The sequence below is a fragment of the Octopus sinensis genome, linkage group LG12 (genome assembly GCF_006345805.1).
Source record: "Octopus sinensis linkage group LG12, ASM634580v1, whole genome shotgun sequence".
Lineage (NCBI taxonomy): Eukaryota > Metazoa > Mollusca > Cephalopoda > Octopoda > Octopodidae > Octopus > Octopus sinensis.
The window spans coordinates 77,561,177-77,580,711 of record NC_043008.1 but is presented as its reverse complement, the minus strand read 5'-3'; the positions used below and the strand labels follow the sequence as shown (position 1 = coordinate 77,580,711).

The 19,535-nt window shown below is 35.7% G+C and overlaps 1 protein-coding gene across 4 annotated transcripts in view; it reads left to right on the top strand.

Moving 5' to 3' along the window:
* Positions 1-19,535, top strand: part of LOC115217863 (ADAMTS-like protein 4) — a 442,200-nt gene that overhangs the window by 172,897 nt on the left and 249,768 nt on the right. For all 4 annotated transcript variants that reach the window (XM_036508060.1, XM_029787575.2, XM_036508062.1 and 1 more), the window contains 2 exons: positions 1,965-2,071; positions 12,217-12,289. In XM_036508060.1, the coding sequence (XP_036363953.1) occupies positions 1,965-2,071; positions 12,217-12,289 (180 nt within the window). The remainder of the gene's footprint in view (positions 1-1,964; positions 2,072-12,216; positions 12,290-19,535) is intronic.

Here is a 19,535-nt window from a genome sequence, read left to right as displayed (position 1 = left end):
GGATCAAAAACGTCTGTATTTTGGCATGTTACCACATTTCTACCCATCACCACCTCCTTGTGTGTACTTGTCGATAATCACTGAAATCTTGAATTTTTATCAAAGAAATATAACACAAACAAATATTGTTTAGCTACAACAAAATACCTGTCTACATTAACGTTTTCAATGCTGCTGCTGCTACTCTGATCCATTCACGTTTATATTTCGTTGAAAATATGCTACCACGATAAAAATTGCACCTCCACTACACACCTCTTAAAGTAGTAATGCATAGTCATTACTGCCAAAATCATTTACGTTTCTTCAGTGAAGTGGATAGAATATGAAGTAATATAGTATTGACAGTTGTCATTACCTGTTAACAGAACAAATTAAGCAACAGACCCACAAAAAGGATATGTCAGTGAATTATGAATTGGAAATAAAATTAAATCCGCTTTATATCTTTTCCATTCAGTGGATTCTCTGTCTGCTATATCTATTTAAGAAAACAATATTAACATGCTATTAAAAAAGTTTGGCCAACAATCAACCAATGGCTCCAATGACTAGTATTCTGAATGCAGATATCACTGTATGTTTACTCCCCTAACATCAATTATATTTTGAAAAAATGTACAATTTGATACTAGTTCTCCGTACAAATAAGATCACCGTTGTTTTCTATTAAATATTATTAAAGGCCAGATTCAATTTCAATCAGCGGATTCTGGCTATTGTTCTGGCGAGCAGGTACTCGCGACTGAAGATGAACCAATTAGCTCGAAATTGAGTCAGTCCTGCGATCTTGTTAGCTGCTAGAGGGTGGTAGGGGTTCGCGCCCCTCGCTAGCAATATATTGTATATAAATGGTGCAGTGTTGCACTGATAACCAGCTGGCGGAGAATCTACCTGGGGTCAAACTAGTAGCAACATTTAACAACTACTTTGATGTGGAAACTAGCTTTACTGTTTAGTATGCATTACTACTCTATCTCTTCTTGAGATTTTATAACTAGTTATTTTGCTTGTTGCAAATCAGTGACCGATGGTCACTTTGTTTACAATAAATTGTTAGCGGTTGCAGATTCTGGTTATTGCTCTAGTGTGCAGGTACTCGCGGCTGAAGATGAACCAAATGACTCGAAACTGAGCTCTTAGAGGGTAGTATGGGCTCGCTCCCCCTGCCGGCAATATATTGTAAATAAAGAGTGCAGAATGTTGCATCGATAACCAGCTTAGCAGAGAATCTGCCTGGCGTTAAACTAGTAGTAACATTCAGCAGCCACTTTGAAGAGGCGACTGGCTTTACATGTTCAGCATATAATACAGAAAAACTTCTCTTTAGAATTTCAGCCCATTGCCTTTATTTATTCTCCTCTTGATACTGAGATATCTGCAGATTACGGCGTGAATTATTCAAGTCAATATAATCGTAACAGATTTGACGAACCAATTTTGAATGTAAAACTGACACTTTATTTCACGTTACTCCAATTCAATCAGCTTGTAGAAATGATTACTACCTGTATTTCAAAGGGTCAGCCTTGTCCTATTCTGCGTCATGCTAAATCTTCCTGAGAACTACGTTAATGGTACGTGTGTCTTTAGAGTACTCAGATACTTGCATGTTAATTTCCCGAACAGGCTGTTCCGTTGATTAGATCAACTGTAACCCTCGTCGTCGTAACCGATGGATTGCCATTTTTTTTTGTCACTTCTGATAGAAAGTTACACTAATGTGAAGCACTGAATTAAGTTTCAAAAACTCTCCAGTTTTTCAATCTACATTATTTTCGTTCATGATGTAATACATTTATATATCTAAGTTCAAATTATCTTTATTCGATACAATTAGTACTTGTAATTTACTAGAATCTTTTAATTGTAAAGCATCAATTATAAACACAAGCCTGATACATTTGATGATATTCAATTGTTGTTATATTATTGTAAAATAAAATTGTTCTTTCATATTCTAGAGTGACGGGCTGATGGAGTGGAGTAAATGGTCGCAATGGAGTGATTGTACAAAAACATGTAACCGGGGAGTTTCTCAGAGGCGAAGGCAATGCAACGAAAATCCTAAGTAAGTTATGTTATATATTATGCACATATAATAAATTAACACAAACTTGGATCTGCTTGGGCCAAAATTGTCCCAAGCCATATATAACACCACCTGATATATAATAGATTGCGAGGAATTTTTGAGGGTTAATTATCAGTATAATAGCCTTTTTAATCCAGTTAAAAGGTCTTTATTTCTTTCAGATCTCCTATGGCAAATAAAATGCTAACACAAGAAAGGAAAAGACATACAGTTATTGTTACCGTATATGTGGAACACGGTAATTTAGATATTGCAATGGAATTGGAGGCCTTTAGGGGGAATGTTTCAACTGTATCAAAGAAATGTTTGGACACTATAAGGACACCGCAATTCATTTAATGGGCTCTAACATTATTGATGATGATCAATCAATATCAAGGAAATCAAGGAAATGTCGAAGAGGATTTTCAGAACTGTAACTCACGGATACATTCGATACAAATCGTAGCTCTGAAGAGAGGCCAACTTATGTCTGCAAAAAGACAGGGAGACTGATCCGTACCAAGTGGACATGGCATGCGTTGGTTCATCTCTGATATGGAAAACTTCGACCAAGATCAAACTCTAAAAAAAATAATTACAGATGGCTATGTGCAGATCCTCCTAATGTTCCCAGAGAGATGCTTTCTAAGTTCCCAGTAATTGTGATGGTTTTAGAAATAGTGAGTGTCGAAGGTCATGTCATGGCACCTCACATCTTTCCACAGAGTTTCAGAATTAACGCTGTTAGATACACTGAGGTCCTGGAAACAGTTGTTAGACCTTGAATGGATGATGTAGGAACAGTTGTTAGACCTTGAATGGATGATGTACACCGTACCTATTTTCAACAAGACTATTGCGCAAAATCCACGTAACACATGAATGAATGTCAGAAAATCTTTACGATAATATAACACCAAACTTGTGGTCTCCAGACCCTTCAGTTTTAAATCTGTTTGAAGGCTGCTATTTTCCATCAAGGTGCTGTCTGTAATAAATAAGACCTTTTAATGCAGGCATATCAATGATTCTAGTCCCACGCTCAAGCCGTCATCGAATCCTAAGGTGGATTCATAGAGTAATTTTATAAGGAAGCTTATCGAGAACATGAAGAATTTTTTTTATTAAAGTACATTTGCTTTTGGTAGATATATTCTCAAATATATTGAAATCAATATATATACTCTCATATGTGCAGTTATGTAGATGTCATTAAACTCTTTGATAAATATCCTGCCATTTTTGTATCACATTGTGAACCAAGTCAACGGTGGTTCCGGCTGACTAGGGCAGGGGTGTTTGTTGGTTGGATATATACATACATACATACATGTATATATATATATATATATATATATATATATATATATATATATATATATATAAGATAGTAAAACGAATGGCTTATACCTGGTATCTTACTGGTAAAGAACGATCACTTTCACAGTGTTCGTTATGTAATTGTAAAAATTCTCGTATCATCCATCTTGTCTCTCAATAACCAAATATATGTGTGTGCGTGTGTATGTATGTATGTATGTGTATATATATATATATATATATATATATATATATATATATGTGTGTGTGTGTGTGTGTGTGTGTGTGTACACATATATACATGCGCGTTTGCGGTTGAGAAATCCAGGTCCCGTCTACAACTCTTCTTATAATGCAGGTATGAGTAAGAAGCTCCTTTGCAATCGTGAAGTTTCGATTTTTTCCCTAATGCTTTGAATCTTGAATATGTGTCTTCTATTATATATTCTGATCGACCTAAACTTTCTGACAGAAATTGCCGAGATGGAATTTGTGCGGAATCATGTATCCCATCGGATTGACCGAATTGGCTGTTAAAATATCCGCTTTGCTGTACAATGAGTTGAACTTATTCTGCTTGAAGATTACGATAACGGTGGACGTATCTCTGGAACACTCAACAACCTTTAAGTTGAACAGACAACTAAAATCCTCATTGCTATACGGAGAATCACTGTAATGATCGAGTCAATCATTAACTAACGTAAATTATAAATTTATAAATATAAAGATTCATATCTATATTACTTTCGAATCTGAGAATTTTTTCAACAGTATTGGATAAAGGTAAAACGTTCCAAAGATGCCAAGCAGAAGAATACCTATTAAAATGTAAATAGTGTCGACATTATCTAAATGATTTCTTCCTTATTTCAAATTAACAACGAAAAGTGGTGAGACTAAATAACATAGAAATGATTCCTTATAGCTCTCTCTCTCTCTCTTCTCTCTCTCTCTCTCTCTCTCTCTCTTATCTATCTATCTATATATATATATATATATAATATATATATATATATATATATATATATATATATATATATATATATATATAATAATAATAATATGCACAATTACTCAATAGTCAAGATAAAACTCTGAGTTTCAGATGCCGAAGTGGAAATCCACAACACCATCTCTTCGGTTATCTGGCCATCTGAAAAAACGCTATGAAAAAATACCGTTATATAAAGGGAAATTACTGTGTTATAATTCTGCTACTTATATAAAATAAGATTAAAATTTCATAGTAAAACACGTAAACATGACTAGTCATACGCTCACATGTGCGCTCGCGGACCCACGTGCGTACTTATACGTCACTATGAAAACGTACACATCTTCACTCGCATTTTTCGCCAAATATATACGCATATATATACAAACTCATACACACACACACATGCGTACCGTAAAAGTTCATACATACGTCTATATACGCACAAGCACAAGAAAAACCATGGTTAAAGGTAACAGAAAAAAACATAAGGAAGTATACGAAGCATAAAAACCACGTTCATATACGGACATGCCCTTATGCACTCATACACACACACGCCCATATATGTACATACCCGCACATGTTTATATACGCATACATACACACGCATATACAAAAACTGAATATACTATGAAATTTTAATCTTATTTTATATAAGTAGCAGAATTATAACACAGTAATTTCCCTTTATATAACGGTATTTTTCATAGCGTTTTTTCAGATGGCCAGATAACCGAAGAGATGGTGTTGTGGATTTCCACTTCAGTATCTGAAACTCAGAGTTTTATCTTGACTATTGAGTAATTGTACATATTATTTTATAGATAAATTTCCTCTATTTACATAATATTGAGGTCTCTTTCTTTCTTTTTGTTATCTTACCGTTTTTACCAATACATATATATATATCTATATATATCTATATATATATATATATAGCTACTGCAAATTTAGGGTGAATACTTGATAAGTGTAAGAGAACATGGAGAGGAAAAAAATAGATAGAAAGAATAGAGAGAAAGAAGAGAGAAAAGATAGAGGGGAAATAGAGAGAAAGAAAGCAGAGGGAGAAAAAAGAAGGAAGATGAGAAAATAGAGAGAGAAACAAGGTAAGGGGACAATGTAAGTAAAGGATAAGGGTAATAAAGTTAGAAAAGAAATAGTAAAAAATTCGGATCTTTTTCTTTTGAACGGCACATGTCAACACAATTTCTAGTTAACTAAACACTTTAAAACTTCGTATACTGGTAGAATGTGTCAAAATAAAACATTTTTTCCTCTTGGCTTTCTTGATAAAACTGTAATTTGTTTGTTTAACGTAGTTTAATTTTTCGAATTTTAACCAATGAATCGCCTATAGTGAGCTAAAATCATTTGCTGCGTCTAAAACTGAGACAACATCCTGTCACTAACCCTAACCTTCACCCTCACCCTAACCCTAAATTTTAGCCTTTCGTTTTTTTTTTATTAATTGTTAAATTAATTTAATTGTTACGCATGTGTCTAAAATTATTCGTTTTGTTTTTGTTTTGAGTTTTTGCTTTCGTTTTAGCCTTTCGTTATGTATACGTATGGAAAGCGTGTGTATAAAATTATAGAATTATTTTGTTTGTTAATTGTTTAAATTATTTTCCATTGCTTTCGTTTTAGCCTTTGGTTCTTTTTTTTTAATTGTTATCCTTAAATTAATTTAACAATTAAGAAAAAAAACGAAAGGCTAAAATTTAGGGTTAGGGTGAGGGTGAGGGTGCGGGTTAGGGTTAGGGTTAGGGTTAGTGACAGGATGTTGTCTCAGTTTTAGACGCAGCAAATGATTTTAGCTCACTATAGGCGATTCATTGGTTAAAATTCGAAAAATTAAACTACGTTAAACAAACGAATTACAATTTTATCAAGAAAGCCAAGAGAAAAAATGTTTTATTTTGACACATTCTACCAGTATACGAAGTTTTAAAGTGTTTAGTTAACTAGAAATTGTGTTGACATGTGCCGTTCAAAAGGAAAAGATCCAAAAATTCAAATATAAATATTCGGATAATAATGTTGGAACCACAAATAAATATTAAAATTAGAGTAACAAGAAAATATAAAAAGTATAAAAATATAAAGAAATATAAAAGATATAAAAAGATATAAAATAATCGTAAAAACAAAAGAATTAAGATAAAGAGATAAGATGCTAAAAGAGTTGAGAATAAGATTTAGGTTTTGATGTGGTGGTAAGGGTCATAAATCACTTCTTATTTCCGGAGGGGTGGGTTGAAATTTGATAATGTTGTAGTGAGTGGTCACTTTACTGCAATCTGTCACTACATGCTTTAAGTTTATAGTGTATGTGTGTGTGTGTCTGCATACCTACCCGTGTGCATATATATAAACATTTCTCATACAACACAGCATGAGATACACAGTTTTAAGTATATGGAATCACACACATATCCTCATACACATCTACAGTTAAATCCTAGTAAATATATACACAACTAAGGATATGTACAGATATAGATATCTATACACACACACAACTACACACATATATATATCTTAATAAACATATATGCACACACGCACATACATACACACATACGTACATACGTTTTCTCTCTCTATTTTCTCATCTCCCTTTTTTTCTCCCTTTTCTTTCTTTCTCTCTATTTCCCCTCTATTTTTTCTCTCTTCTTTCTATCTATTTTCTTTCCTCTTCATGTTGTCCATATTTTTTCTTCCCCTTTTTTTTTCTTCCTCTTTCCTTCACTTTATTTCTATTTCCTTACAAGGGGAATGAACCCATTCAAATCTATTTAACATTCACTCTATGTTGACTGGTGATACAGTATGGACAAATTTTCGAAATCCAATGATACGCCTATTTGGTTGTGGAATTTTACAAATACACTTTCTCAGGGAGATATGATATACCTCATATTTTTCATAGTGTGATGTAACTCTTTGGAATAACAATGCATGCGGCTGAAGAGAGCTTTAAACCATCTTTTATATCTCTTATACACTGATGTAAGAACAGGTCGTTTATAAAGCTTGAAACATGTGTACCGCGACATCCTTTGTGTTCTGGTTTTGATTTTATTTGATATATATATATATATATGTATATATATATATATATATATATATCATAGAGGCAGGTGTTCTCTATATAGAATACACTTGTAATAAATCATGGCGGAAAATTTATATTCTGTTTTGTATCTCACGATTATGCTTGTTAAAATTACATGTTCCATTTGACGGTCAGAGAGAGGGGGGGATCCTTTTTCAATTTTCTCTCTCTCTTTCCCTCTTATTACCATATCGCTTTCTATCCCGTTCTCTCAAATGACGTATCACCCATAACATTGCAACGCACACGTAAAAGCAGTCTCTATGTATAGACATCTATCTGCAACAATGCCTGAAGAATGTTAAAGTTTAGCTATATATTTGAATACCCAGATCAGAAAGCGACTTTCAAAAATTTTTTATCAAACATGTTATAGATTAGATACGTAGGACAAAAGCGTAAAATACACGGCTGAAAGTAATTGTTATTTAGGAGACAATTAGCAAACAAATGTACTCCGCATAGAGAAATCAATCTGTATATATATTACCTAAGGACATACGTTGTAAAGCAGATATTCATCGTCCCTGTCACTTATGAAACTAGTCTCAACGTGCCAACAAAGACACTATAGCAATACTTAAAGAATGATATAAGAGAGAATAGCAGGTCTTTTTGGCCTTAACATTGTGCTTCAATGACATCCAAGAAATATGATTCTATAAACTAAATTGGTGGTAACAATGCAAGCACCGTTCTGAAAGACCGTCGTAGCGACAACTTGAATGTATGGTAATAAAGACAACTTCAGTATATATGCATACATATGTGTGTGTGTGTGTGTGTGTGTGTTTGTATGTATATACATTCATATATCTCTATATTTACATATATAAATATACACGTGTGTGTGTGTGTGTGTGTGTGTGTGCGCGTGTGTGTGTGTGTGTGTGTGTGTGCGTGTGTGTGTTTAATTTCTATTATACTGTTTAGCTATTTCTAGTCTCTTCTATAGGTCAAAGTTACCACGTAATTATTGAGGAACTAAGGAGAAAGGTAAAAACTATGTTTACAAAGCTATGTTTAAGATCCACTAGATAAGTAAGGGGAACAGTTTTGATTTCTATTATCGCACTCGGATCGCGATAATGATCTAATGATTTTTATTTACCGCGTTACGTCGTTTGTGGAAATCAGACAATGAAGTCATTCATATTTTTAGATATTTAGGTTTTTTTTTACATAATTTTGGTGACATCGTATCCGACATCTCGACTATCTTCTTTCTGTTTGTCTGCTTATCTATCAGTTAACTCTCTCTCTCTCTCTGTCTCTCTCTCTCTCTCTCTCTCTCTCTCTCTCTCTATCTCTCTTTCTCTATATTCCTCTCTTCCTCTCTCTCTCTCTCTCTCTCTCTCTACGTCATATTTTCGATGAAACGTATAATTACATGATTATGTCCTACGTATCTAATCTATATTCATATGTGTGTGTGTGTGTGTGTGTGTGTGTGTGTGTGTGCGTGTGCCTGTGTGTGCCTGTGTGTCACAACAAAAAAGAATGGCAGTTCTATATTAAAGAGATGAGGAATTATTTACATTATTTACATTTGACGGATATTTGTCCTCATCTTGCTTGTTGTTAACACGACGTTTCGGCTTATATATCCTCCAGCCTTCATCAGGTGTCTTGGGGAAACTTCGAACCTGGGTTCTCATTCCTAAAGTATTTTTTGATGCTATTATTATTATCCTCATCATCATCATCATCATCATCATCATCATCATCATTATTATTATTATTATTATTATTATTATTATTATTATTATTATTATTATTATTATTATTATTCTATGTTTGACTTTTGCTTTACATTTGCACAAGCTGGCTCCAAGTCTCACCCAGAGACCTCAAGAGACAACAAGTTGGAAGTTCATGTTGGTGATATGCCTAGGGTGCCATATATTTGGTTTTGTACTTAGTGTTATACTAGTAAATGTCTAAAAAAAACGAAAATTATGAGTGTTTTAAAACTTGAGATTACATAGAAAGTATTTTGCGTAGGATATGAACAGTTCCCATGAGCACTATCTTTTGAATTTCTGCAATTTTGGCGTTTCCTGGTATCAGAGGTAGGTAGTAATCAGCCCCTTTGCTATCAATCCCAGGGCACCTATGACAACAGGTATTGTTTTAGTCTTCAGGTTCCGCATTTTGCTGATTTCTATTTCAAGATCTTTATATTTGCTCAGTCTCTGATAGGTCATGACAGATATATTTATATCGATTGGGACAATGAGGAGGCATGTTTTTTGTCTGAAGTCTTTTACTATAATGTCTGGCCTATTCGCGTCTATCTTTCTGTCAGTTTGAATGGTGAAGTTCCAGAGGAGTGAGATGTGGTAATTTTCAAGCACTGGAGGTGGTTTGTGTTCCCACCAGTTTTTATCATGGGGCAAGCCCAGGCTTTTGCAAATTACCCAGTGAATATATTGTGCAGCTTTATCATGCCTGTTGAGATACTCTGTAGGTGCAAGAAGACTGCATTTGGAGACAACATGATCAATGGTTTCATTTTGTTGTTGACATACACGACATGTTGGGTTACTGCCATTCTTTAATATGTTGGCCTGGTAGTTCCTTGTAGGTAGGCATTGATCTTGAGCTGCTAAGATAAACCCTTCTGTTTCAGATTTTAAGCCAGAGGCCATTAGCCATTGATGTGTCAGGGCTTTGTCAACATCTGCATTATTCGCTCTCTTTGGGTATTTGTCATTGAGAGGTTTTTCTTGCCATTTAACATTCAGAATATCTAAGGCAGCAGTTTTAGCACGGGTTTTCATGCGCTTAGTTTTTTTTCTGTACTGGTTTCTTGTGTGTCTAATTCCGGAATTTGTTGTATTCGGAATTCACTTAGATATTCCTTTGCCTGTTTTGTTACTGAGTATGATGCTTTCTTGTTTTCATGTTTTGAGACAAGTTTTAACATCCAGTCCTCAGAGTTTTTCAGGTAGGTGTCTAGGCCAATTGTAGCAATCTTCATTGTTATTGCCAGTTGTAAAAGTCCACGGCCTCCCTCTTTTCTTGGCAGATAAAGTCGTTCTGTATCTGCCTTAGGGTGGTGCATTCTATGCATTGTCAACAGTTTACGTATTTTTCTGTCATATTTCAGTATTTGACCAGTTAACGATATTGAAGCTGTAAGTCACGACTGGTATGGCTAAAGCATTGATTGCTTCGATCCTGTTTCTTGCATTCAGCTCTGTCTTCAGTATTGCTCTTAATCTGCGATAACATTCTCTCCTGATCCTTTCCTTCATTTCTGAATGCCTTATTCCGTCCCCTTCAATTACGCTTAGGTACATGTAGCTCTCCGCTGGGTCTAATTCTTTTATGACATTCTGCTGATCGAGGTAAACGTTAGATGTTTCTGTCATTTTTCCTTTGATAAAAGTAGCTTTTGCACACTTATCGAGGCCAAATTGCATTCTGATGTCATCGCTGAATTGTTTAACAATCGTTGAGTTGTTCGTCATTTTTTGCAAAGAGCTTTAAATCATCCATGTAAATGAGTTGATTTATATTTTTATCCAACATTTTATATCCGTACTGTGCATCATTGAGAAATTTTGAGAGAGGTAATAAGGCTAATCAAAAGAGGAGTGGTGATAGTGAGTCGCCTGCCCGGAATCGAACGTGGAATCTTGGAGTTAGTAGCCCGCGCTCTTAACCACAAGATTCCGAGTTTGATTCCAGGAAGTGACTTGAATAATAATAATAACATGGAAAAATACCTAAGGAATGAGAAACCAGGTTCAAAATTTCCCCAAGACATCTGATGAGGGTATATAAGCCAAAACGTTGTGTTAACAACAAGCAAGATTAGAGCAAATATCCGTCGAATGTAAATAATGTAAAAGAGAATTGGTATATTAACTGCAGGTGATTCTGTTTTTGAGCATTCTCTAGTAACACAACTCAGCTAATTAGATAGACCAGTGATAATCATGGGAAACCACGTTAGCCCATACAATTATATTTGTATTCCTGTTCAATTAGTAAATCCAAAGTTCGCTTCTGAAAATTTCAGATTATAGTATAAAACACAAAGAAGAATGGAGAATTATACATTTGAATTCAAAATTGATAAACTATAATTTGTTTATGCGCGTTTCACATAAGCTAGTGTTGCGTAATACAATAATGTGCGTCAGTTCATAGAAACTTCTCCCAAAATTCCTATTTTGCTTTTCACACGTTAACTTGTGTAGGTTTAACTATGTAAAATGTTTTAGAGAAAGAAACCTAGCTGTTTCTTGCTTCTAAAACAATTTTTTTTCAGGAGCCTTTAAGATAGTATTGTAGACCCCCACCCCAATTTACTAATTTGCTGCGTGGATCCCCAAAATCTTATATGGACACTCAGGGGTCATATGGAACCCGGTTGAGAACATAGATCAAGAAAATCAATATCAGCCAATTTTCTCAAAGCTATTCGCTACACATTTAGTACCTCTGTTACTGTTTACTTTATATTTTGTGAATGTGTGTATGTCTTTTTTTAGTACCTTTAGTATTTAAAATAGTATATTAAATACAGTTTAGTCCTAGTTAATTCCTGTATTTAGCAAATTATGTTTTATTTAAGGGTTGTTTGTGTCTCTTATTGTCCAGTACATCATTCTACGTGATTGCGTGATATGTGTTTAATCCGTCGTTGACTCAATTTTTCAGTATCCATTTTTCTACTCTTTGCAGTGCTGTAAGATCGACATCACATTTGGAAAGATGCCCGGGTCACTACAGACAATATATCGTCTGTAATACAGAGGTAAGCGATTTATCTTTAAATAGCCGTCGTCCATGTTTACGAGAGGGTACCCAAAAGAAGCAGAATTTTGCAATATGATTTTATTCACTTAGTTTTACATATGTTTACACTTTTATCGCCATCAAAGTATTTTCCATTTGAAGCAATACATCGGTCCAGACGCGTTTTCCACTGATCGAAGCAGTCCTACAACTCTTGCCAAATGGTGCCTGTTAACGCCCCCGTAGCTTTTTTTTTTTTTGCAACTCTTCCACATCTGCAAAACATTTTCCTTTAAAAAATTTTTTCTTTCAGGGGAACAAAAAAGTATCACAGGGAGAAAGATCGGGTGGAGAGGGAGAATGGGTAAACGGGGTTAGGCCACTTTTGATCAGAAACTGCCTCACACTTAATGCCGTGTGAGAAGGAACACTGTCGTGATGAAACCGTCACTCTTCACTGTTCCACTGGTCGGGGCGTTTTCGTCTCGCCGTGTCTCGCAAACGCTTCAGAATTGCGAAGTAAAATATCTGGTTAACAGTTTGACCAGGAGGAACAAATACTGTGTGGACAATTCCTTTCGCATAGATGAATTAAATCAGCATCATTTTGACATTGGACTTCACTTTTGTGACATTGTATGCTTCCATTGACTTGATTGCTGCTTTGTTTCCCGGTCATAGCCATAACAACAGCTTCCGTTACCAGTGATGACCTTCATAAAAAGGTTCACATCATCTTTCAACCGTTCTTTCAGTTCACAGTTCTTTCGTTAGCAGGAGCCCTAGCACACACCAGTCATATCAACAAGTTCTTCAGTTGTGCGAAGACAGTTCTCCAAGATCAGCTCATGAATTTTCGTGATATTTTTATTCGTTCGGGAAGTAGACGGTCACCCTGGACAAGCTTGGTCTCCAAGCCACAAGTGATTATTTCTAAAGTGTGAAAGCCACCCGTAAACTTGTGTTTTGCTCATAGCAATGCCCTTGTAAGTCGTTTTAAGCATGACAACTGATTCAGTCGCTGTTTTCCTCTGCAGATAACAGAATTTCAGCCATTGCAAAAATCGACGAAGAGAGTAGTAGAACTGCAAAACAAAGACACACCACGTGGAAGTACGACCACAGCCATCACTGCCGGTCGGTAGACTGATGGCTGAGGGTTGCATTAAGTGGCTTCTAGCAGCAGAAGCCTGAACTTCAACGGGCTTGTCCCACAGAGAACGTTTCCGGTTACTTCTGGGTAACCCCTCGTATAGTGGGGATCTATTAATTTACATGTTTCAATAATGATAGGAAATCGCACTTTAAATACATGAGAAATTTGCCTTCATAGCTTCTATACGTTCGTGGTATCGTACACTATTCCGGATTTTCAGGGTTTATTTATAAAGAAAACAGCTTCATCATTTTTCATGGATCTAGATTGTTTTTTCTGAAAAAAATTATTCTTGGAATTCTTACACCCATTGAAATTTTAATCATAGGAATGAAAATAGAGTTGTGGGACGTTATGAGAGAAGGTAATAAAATTCACTAACAGTCAATAGCAATCTTATTCTTAACAAAGGGATAAGCTATGCTGAAAACAGACCATATTTTCTAACTGGGCACAGCCTCTCTTATTGACATCATCAAGTGTTCTGTTTATCAAAGCAGAAAATTTTAGCAGAGTCGTTTGAGAGTTCGAAAGAATGCCTAGTAGTATTTATTGTAGCTCTTTGTACTCTAAGTTCAAATCCCATCTTTGTCTTACGGGATCGATAAATAAATTATCAGTCAAGTACTTCTGCAACTCTCTCCGTCGGAAGTAAGAAGGTCGGGAAAACTCTTACAGCGTCTCTATTTACCATAGAAGATATTGATATATTACCGGAATTGTCCATGGAAGAATGGTTGTGAAATATAGCATGGACTGGAAACGATGAAGAAGTTATATTCACTACTATTTCCTTTGAATTATATTGCTGATGCAGGTCCACTATGGATTCCTCTTATGCTGGATTTCAACACTTTTCTCAAGAGTTTGATGGCTAAGCTGTAGGAAAACGTGAAGAGATCGGGAAATAAAATGAGAAGACAATAACAATTTATTTCTGACAATTAAATTGATATGTTGGAATTGTTTAATAATGAATTCTCGGTTCCTGTGTTGCAGATATATCAGTGTTACATCTGTCTGTCAAGATGTAAAAGGTTTCAGGGTCTCTGTTAATGACAATATGGCTTTCTTATTTCACAGCAATACTTTGTGACTCTGAGACACAATTGTTCATTATTCGTAATCACAATAATTCTATTACCAAAGTATATTTCGATCAAATGTTGATTGCGAAAAATTATTCAGTATTTCATGACGGCCATTTATTTCAACGCTACTAATCATATCAATTGCAACGAATTGATATAAATCTAAGAAAATGCTACAAACATGTCTTCAAACTAGATGTTTCAGCTTTCCTAAAAACCCAGGATGATTTAAGTTTCTGATATGACATGACAGTTATAAAACCTGTGAATACTTTAAACATAGAAACTTATAAAATATCACAACATATAATTGGCTTTTTTTTATGAACTGCTACAGCAGTGGTTTTCAACCAAGGTTCCGCCAGTACAGTCCAGGGGTTTCGCAAGAAGTTACATAAATGCTAAAATCGACAGTAATTTTTTAATTATCCTGTGCAGATATGTGTGTACGTTAGGCCTACGTGTACATCTACGAGTTACTCGCCAGCGTAGATGACCCTGATCCTTGGTGTGTATATGTACGTGCACATCTACGAGTTGCATGCCAGCTTAGATGATGGTTTAGTTTTCTTTTGTAAAATACGAGTGATTATATTTGGAAGAAACAATTTAACTGTGTAAGCCATTTAGCTGTTGTTGTTAATACGCCTTTTAAAAGATCTTTAGAAGAGTTATTGACCTTTTGTTTGCAAGAAAACCTGAAAGACTTTGTAGAATGTTTGAATGATGTTCCAAGGTAGCATATCTTGCCGATATATTTCATGAGTTAAACCTCTTGAACAATGGCATGCAGGGCAGGAACGAAAATATCTTGTCTTCTACTGACAAAATAAATGCTTTTCAGAAGAAATTGGCGATATGGAAGAAATGCATAGCTACAGGAAATTTGAAAATGTTTCCAAATGTTTTTAAAAGGAATTGTCAAGAAATTGCGCTACTGATTTTGAACCATTTGCACACTGTTAACAAATCTTGACAAATATTTTCCATCGATATCTGTTGACCAGTATGACTGGATTAGAAACCCATTTGTGGAATTTGAGCCATTTGAAGAACAGTTCCCATTAACAGAAGAACTTACCAGTGTTTTAAATGACAGAACATTAAAGTTGAAGAATTCTGAGCTTAACCTGAATGCATTTTGGTTGCTGATTGAAAAGGAATATCCTGCAATTGCCCAGAAAGCGCTGCGACTTCTTGTGCAGTTTTCAACCTCCTACTTGTGTGAATTTGGATTTTCAGCCCTGAGAACCATCAAGCACAAGAAGTGAGCACAATTGCTGTCTGTGGAAGATGAACTTCATGTGTGTCTATCAAAAACACGACCCAATCTTAAAGAGTTGTGCAAGAAACACCAGGCTCAAGTTTCTCATTGAGTTTTTGGTGAGAATAAATGTAATCTATTCAAAATAAAGATTTTTTAATACATGTTTTAATAATAACTGTAGATGCAAGAATAGAATTGCATATGTACGTGACAACTTTTTTACAGTTTGTGTTTTTATTGTAAATAAATCTGAACATGAGTATTTTCATTTCATTAATTAAATGCTGTTTTTTGCATAAGACAATTAAATTATTGCACAGGTGTTCCTCGAGCCAGTGGAATGTTTCCTTGGGGTTCCGCTCCAGCAAAAAGTTTGAAAAGCACTGTGCTACAGAATCAGGCAAGTCTACCCCTGGACAGGAAACTAGCTTATTTCAGATAAAAAATTCACGACCAAAAGAATTGAAATATACAGAATGTGTTATCCAAATAGGTTGCAGAAGATTCGAACGCATGACCTTGAGATGGAATTGAGATACATTGGGTTGTAGGTAATCTCGCTTTAACAATTTTAGCTATTGTAAAATTGCACTAATGAGTTGGAAAACTTCAGTAAACCGATTTTACCTAAGCAGTTAGCTAGTAAAAACTTCTCGGAATGTTTAAAATCTACAAACAAGAAAGGAAGAATCTTTTAATCGATCTGAACTAGTTCGAGTTAACTTCCAGGATACTAAGTTCGTCGTTATCGATATTTTTTAGATAACATAGATCATATTTATTGAAGTGGATCTATTTTTTAAATGACATATTTTGGATAATTTAGATTGCGAAGTATATTCTATTCAGTTGGAAACCTTATAGGGCCATTGTTGTCTTCTAATTGCTTTGATAGTCTCTTTTATTTGAAAATTTTAAACCTTAGTATTTTATATGTTTAGGTGACCCTACGATATTTCTTGGCGGGTAAAAACCTGCTCCTGAGTTATTTCCCTTATATGTGTCTATAGGTACACACATAGATTTATAATTAAATAAACATACAAATTGAACATACACACACACTCACACGAACTTAAATGATTATATTCATATATGCTCACAATCATTATCTCATACATACATACATACATACATACATACATACATACATACATACATACATACAAACATACATACATGTATACAAATATACACACACACATATATATATATATACACACATATACATACATACACAGGCGCACGCACACACACACATACGCACACGTCCCTGAATAACTAGTGCAACATGATTTCGTTCTTTTACAAGTCTAATATATTCTCTTTGAGATTTTTTAATTAGATTTATCAAAGGTCTGAGCATAGACAGTAATTAGCCACTGTTTATAAACGGAAAGTTTGAAATATTTTAATCTGAAATAAAATCTCTATAGAAAAGTGAAGCAGCTCTAGATTTTGGAATCTTCATGCAATCTGACATATATAGAAAGAAACATAACTAAACACTTCACTGACGCCACATTTCATTCATTTCATTAGACCTGCACAAAATGAAATTATTTAACTCCAATTTTATATTTTTAGCTTCAGGTTTTGCACTTTATCCTTAACCACTCTATAAGTTGCTTATAGGATGGATCACCAAACGTTTTAACACGGAAGTTCATGTATAGACACAATGGTAATAGTTATGCAGAAAAGAAAGCCATATGAGCAGCTATATCAGCGTGTGCATGATTGGTATGTGTATGTATGTATGTGTGTGTGCTTGTGTGTCTATGCATGTGGCATGTATATATGTATGTGCGTGTGCGTCTGTGTGTGTGTAAATGCGTATGTGTTTTTATATATATGTATATAAAAAGTTGTACGAGGGTAAGACAAAAATCATACGCATTTCCGTTTTCTTTAGTTTGGCTGCAGTGTTGTCTTCACATGAAAGATGATGGTTCTCTTTTCGTTACGATCGCTCTCTTGTGGTTCCCTTGTGATTACGTAACCGAAGTTTTACCTTGATCGCTCCAGTTTTCGGTCTTGTGTTACAAAGTAAACATAGCCGCTCCACTGACAGTGTGATCCGATTGCCGTTGTCTGGGACTTAAATTCATCGTAGGCTGAAAGCAGGGACTGTGCTATATGGATGGAAAAGTTTAAAACTGGCCTGCCAAGCGTGAAGCAGGATGAGGGAGCAGGACGACCATCAACCTCAACCACTGACATGAAGATTCAGCAAGCTCAAGCGATGCTTCTGTCGAACCGACGAGTGACCATCGATGAGATGGCATGTTCTCTGAAAATTAGTCATGGTTCTAGATACGAAATCCTCCACACACTTCGCTTCCAAAAGGTCTGGGACATGGCTGCCAGGAGAGCTTGCCGAAGTACATAAGTGCAGTCGTGTAGAGATTTGTGAACGCTTACTTGACCTCTACAACGATGAAGGCAAAGAGTCTTTAGAATGAATAGTTACAGATGAGAACTGTACCCTTCAATTTGATCGAGAATCCAAAAGGTAGTGTACGGAGTGGAAACACCCGGAATCGCCAGCGAAAAAAAAGTCAAGACTCAGCCTACCGCAGTGAAAAGTGATGCTATCCGCATTTAGGGTGAGGGAGAAGAAAGGGTCGGGGTCGCGAAAGGCCATGTATTGGAACATTACCTGGGAAAAAGGTTACATTACCTTGGAAAAGTATAGGCTACAGTACATAACTGGCTGCGTGACCAGCCGAAAATCTTTTTATCCAATGGCTTAAGCAAGCTTGTGAACAACTGGAATAAGTGCATAAAAAAGCAAGGAAACTGTGTCAAAAAATTATGCTTTTGATTTTAAAAGATTACAGAAGCAAAAGTGCCTATAATCTTTGAACTTACCTTTGTAAAATAATAAATAATCCTTTTCTACCATTGGCAAGAAGGATGAAATTTTAGTGGAGTGAGTTTATCGATTACACCGACCTCAGAGCTCAAATGAAACTTATTTTGTCGACTCTGATGGGATGTAGTGAAAAGTGGATCTCGGTGCAATTTGAACTCAGAAGGTAACGCCGGAAGAAACGTTGCTAAGTATTTTCTCAGGCGTGTAAAAGATGCTCCAGCTCGTCTGCTTTAAATAGTTCTTTCTAATAGAAGCACAATTCTCGAAAATTTTGGGAGGAGGTTACCTGTGTTCCTTGACGCAATGATTATCGGCATTTTGCAGGACTGCACATCCCTAGACAAAAGCCGAAGCAGTCTGTCGTGGTGGGAGATGAAGTTTACCTCCGCCTCCGAACTACTACGTGCCTCGTACAGTTCAGCAAAGTGCCACTGAAATTCCGTACAAATCTGTTTAGATTCGTTTAGCATGCGCCCGTCCCGACTCCAAAAAGACCGAGCTGTGGTTTTATTACCACGTTGTGTCTCGGTCACTTGGGCCTATAGAACGGCTTTCATTTCCACGTGTCTTGGTGTTGAAGAATTGGTTAAGAATCAATCTCGCTGCCGGCACGTCCACCGCTATGCCGCTACTGAGTGCCTCTTCTAATTCCTAACTAGTTCTCCCTCTACACTAGAATTCTCTATCCCTAAATCCCTGCTAAATCCTACCGTTTCTACTCTAACCGCCCATTTTAGGGCTGCCCTCCATCGGTTGTTGACGACTTCACTCGTCAATTTTCGAAGGACTAGCTTACCAATCCGGTAAAGCCTGGCACACCAGGGAAGACGCGTTTAGCTTCCAGTATCCGGGTCTCTGCCTATAAAGCTTACC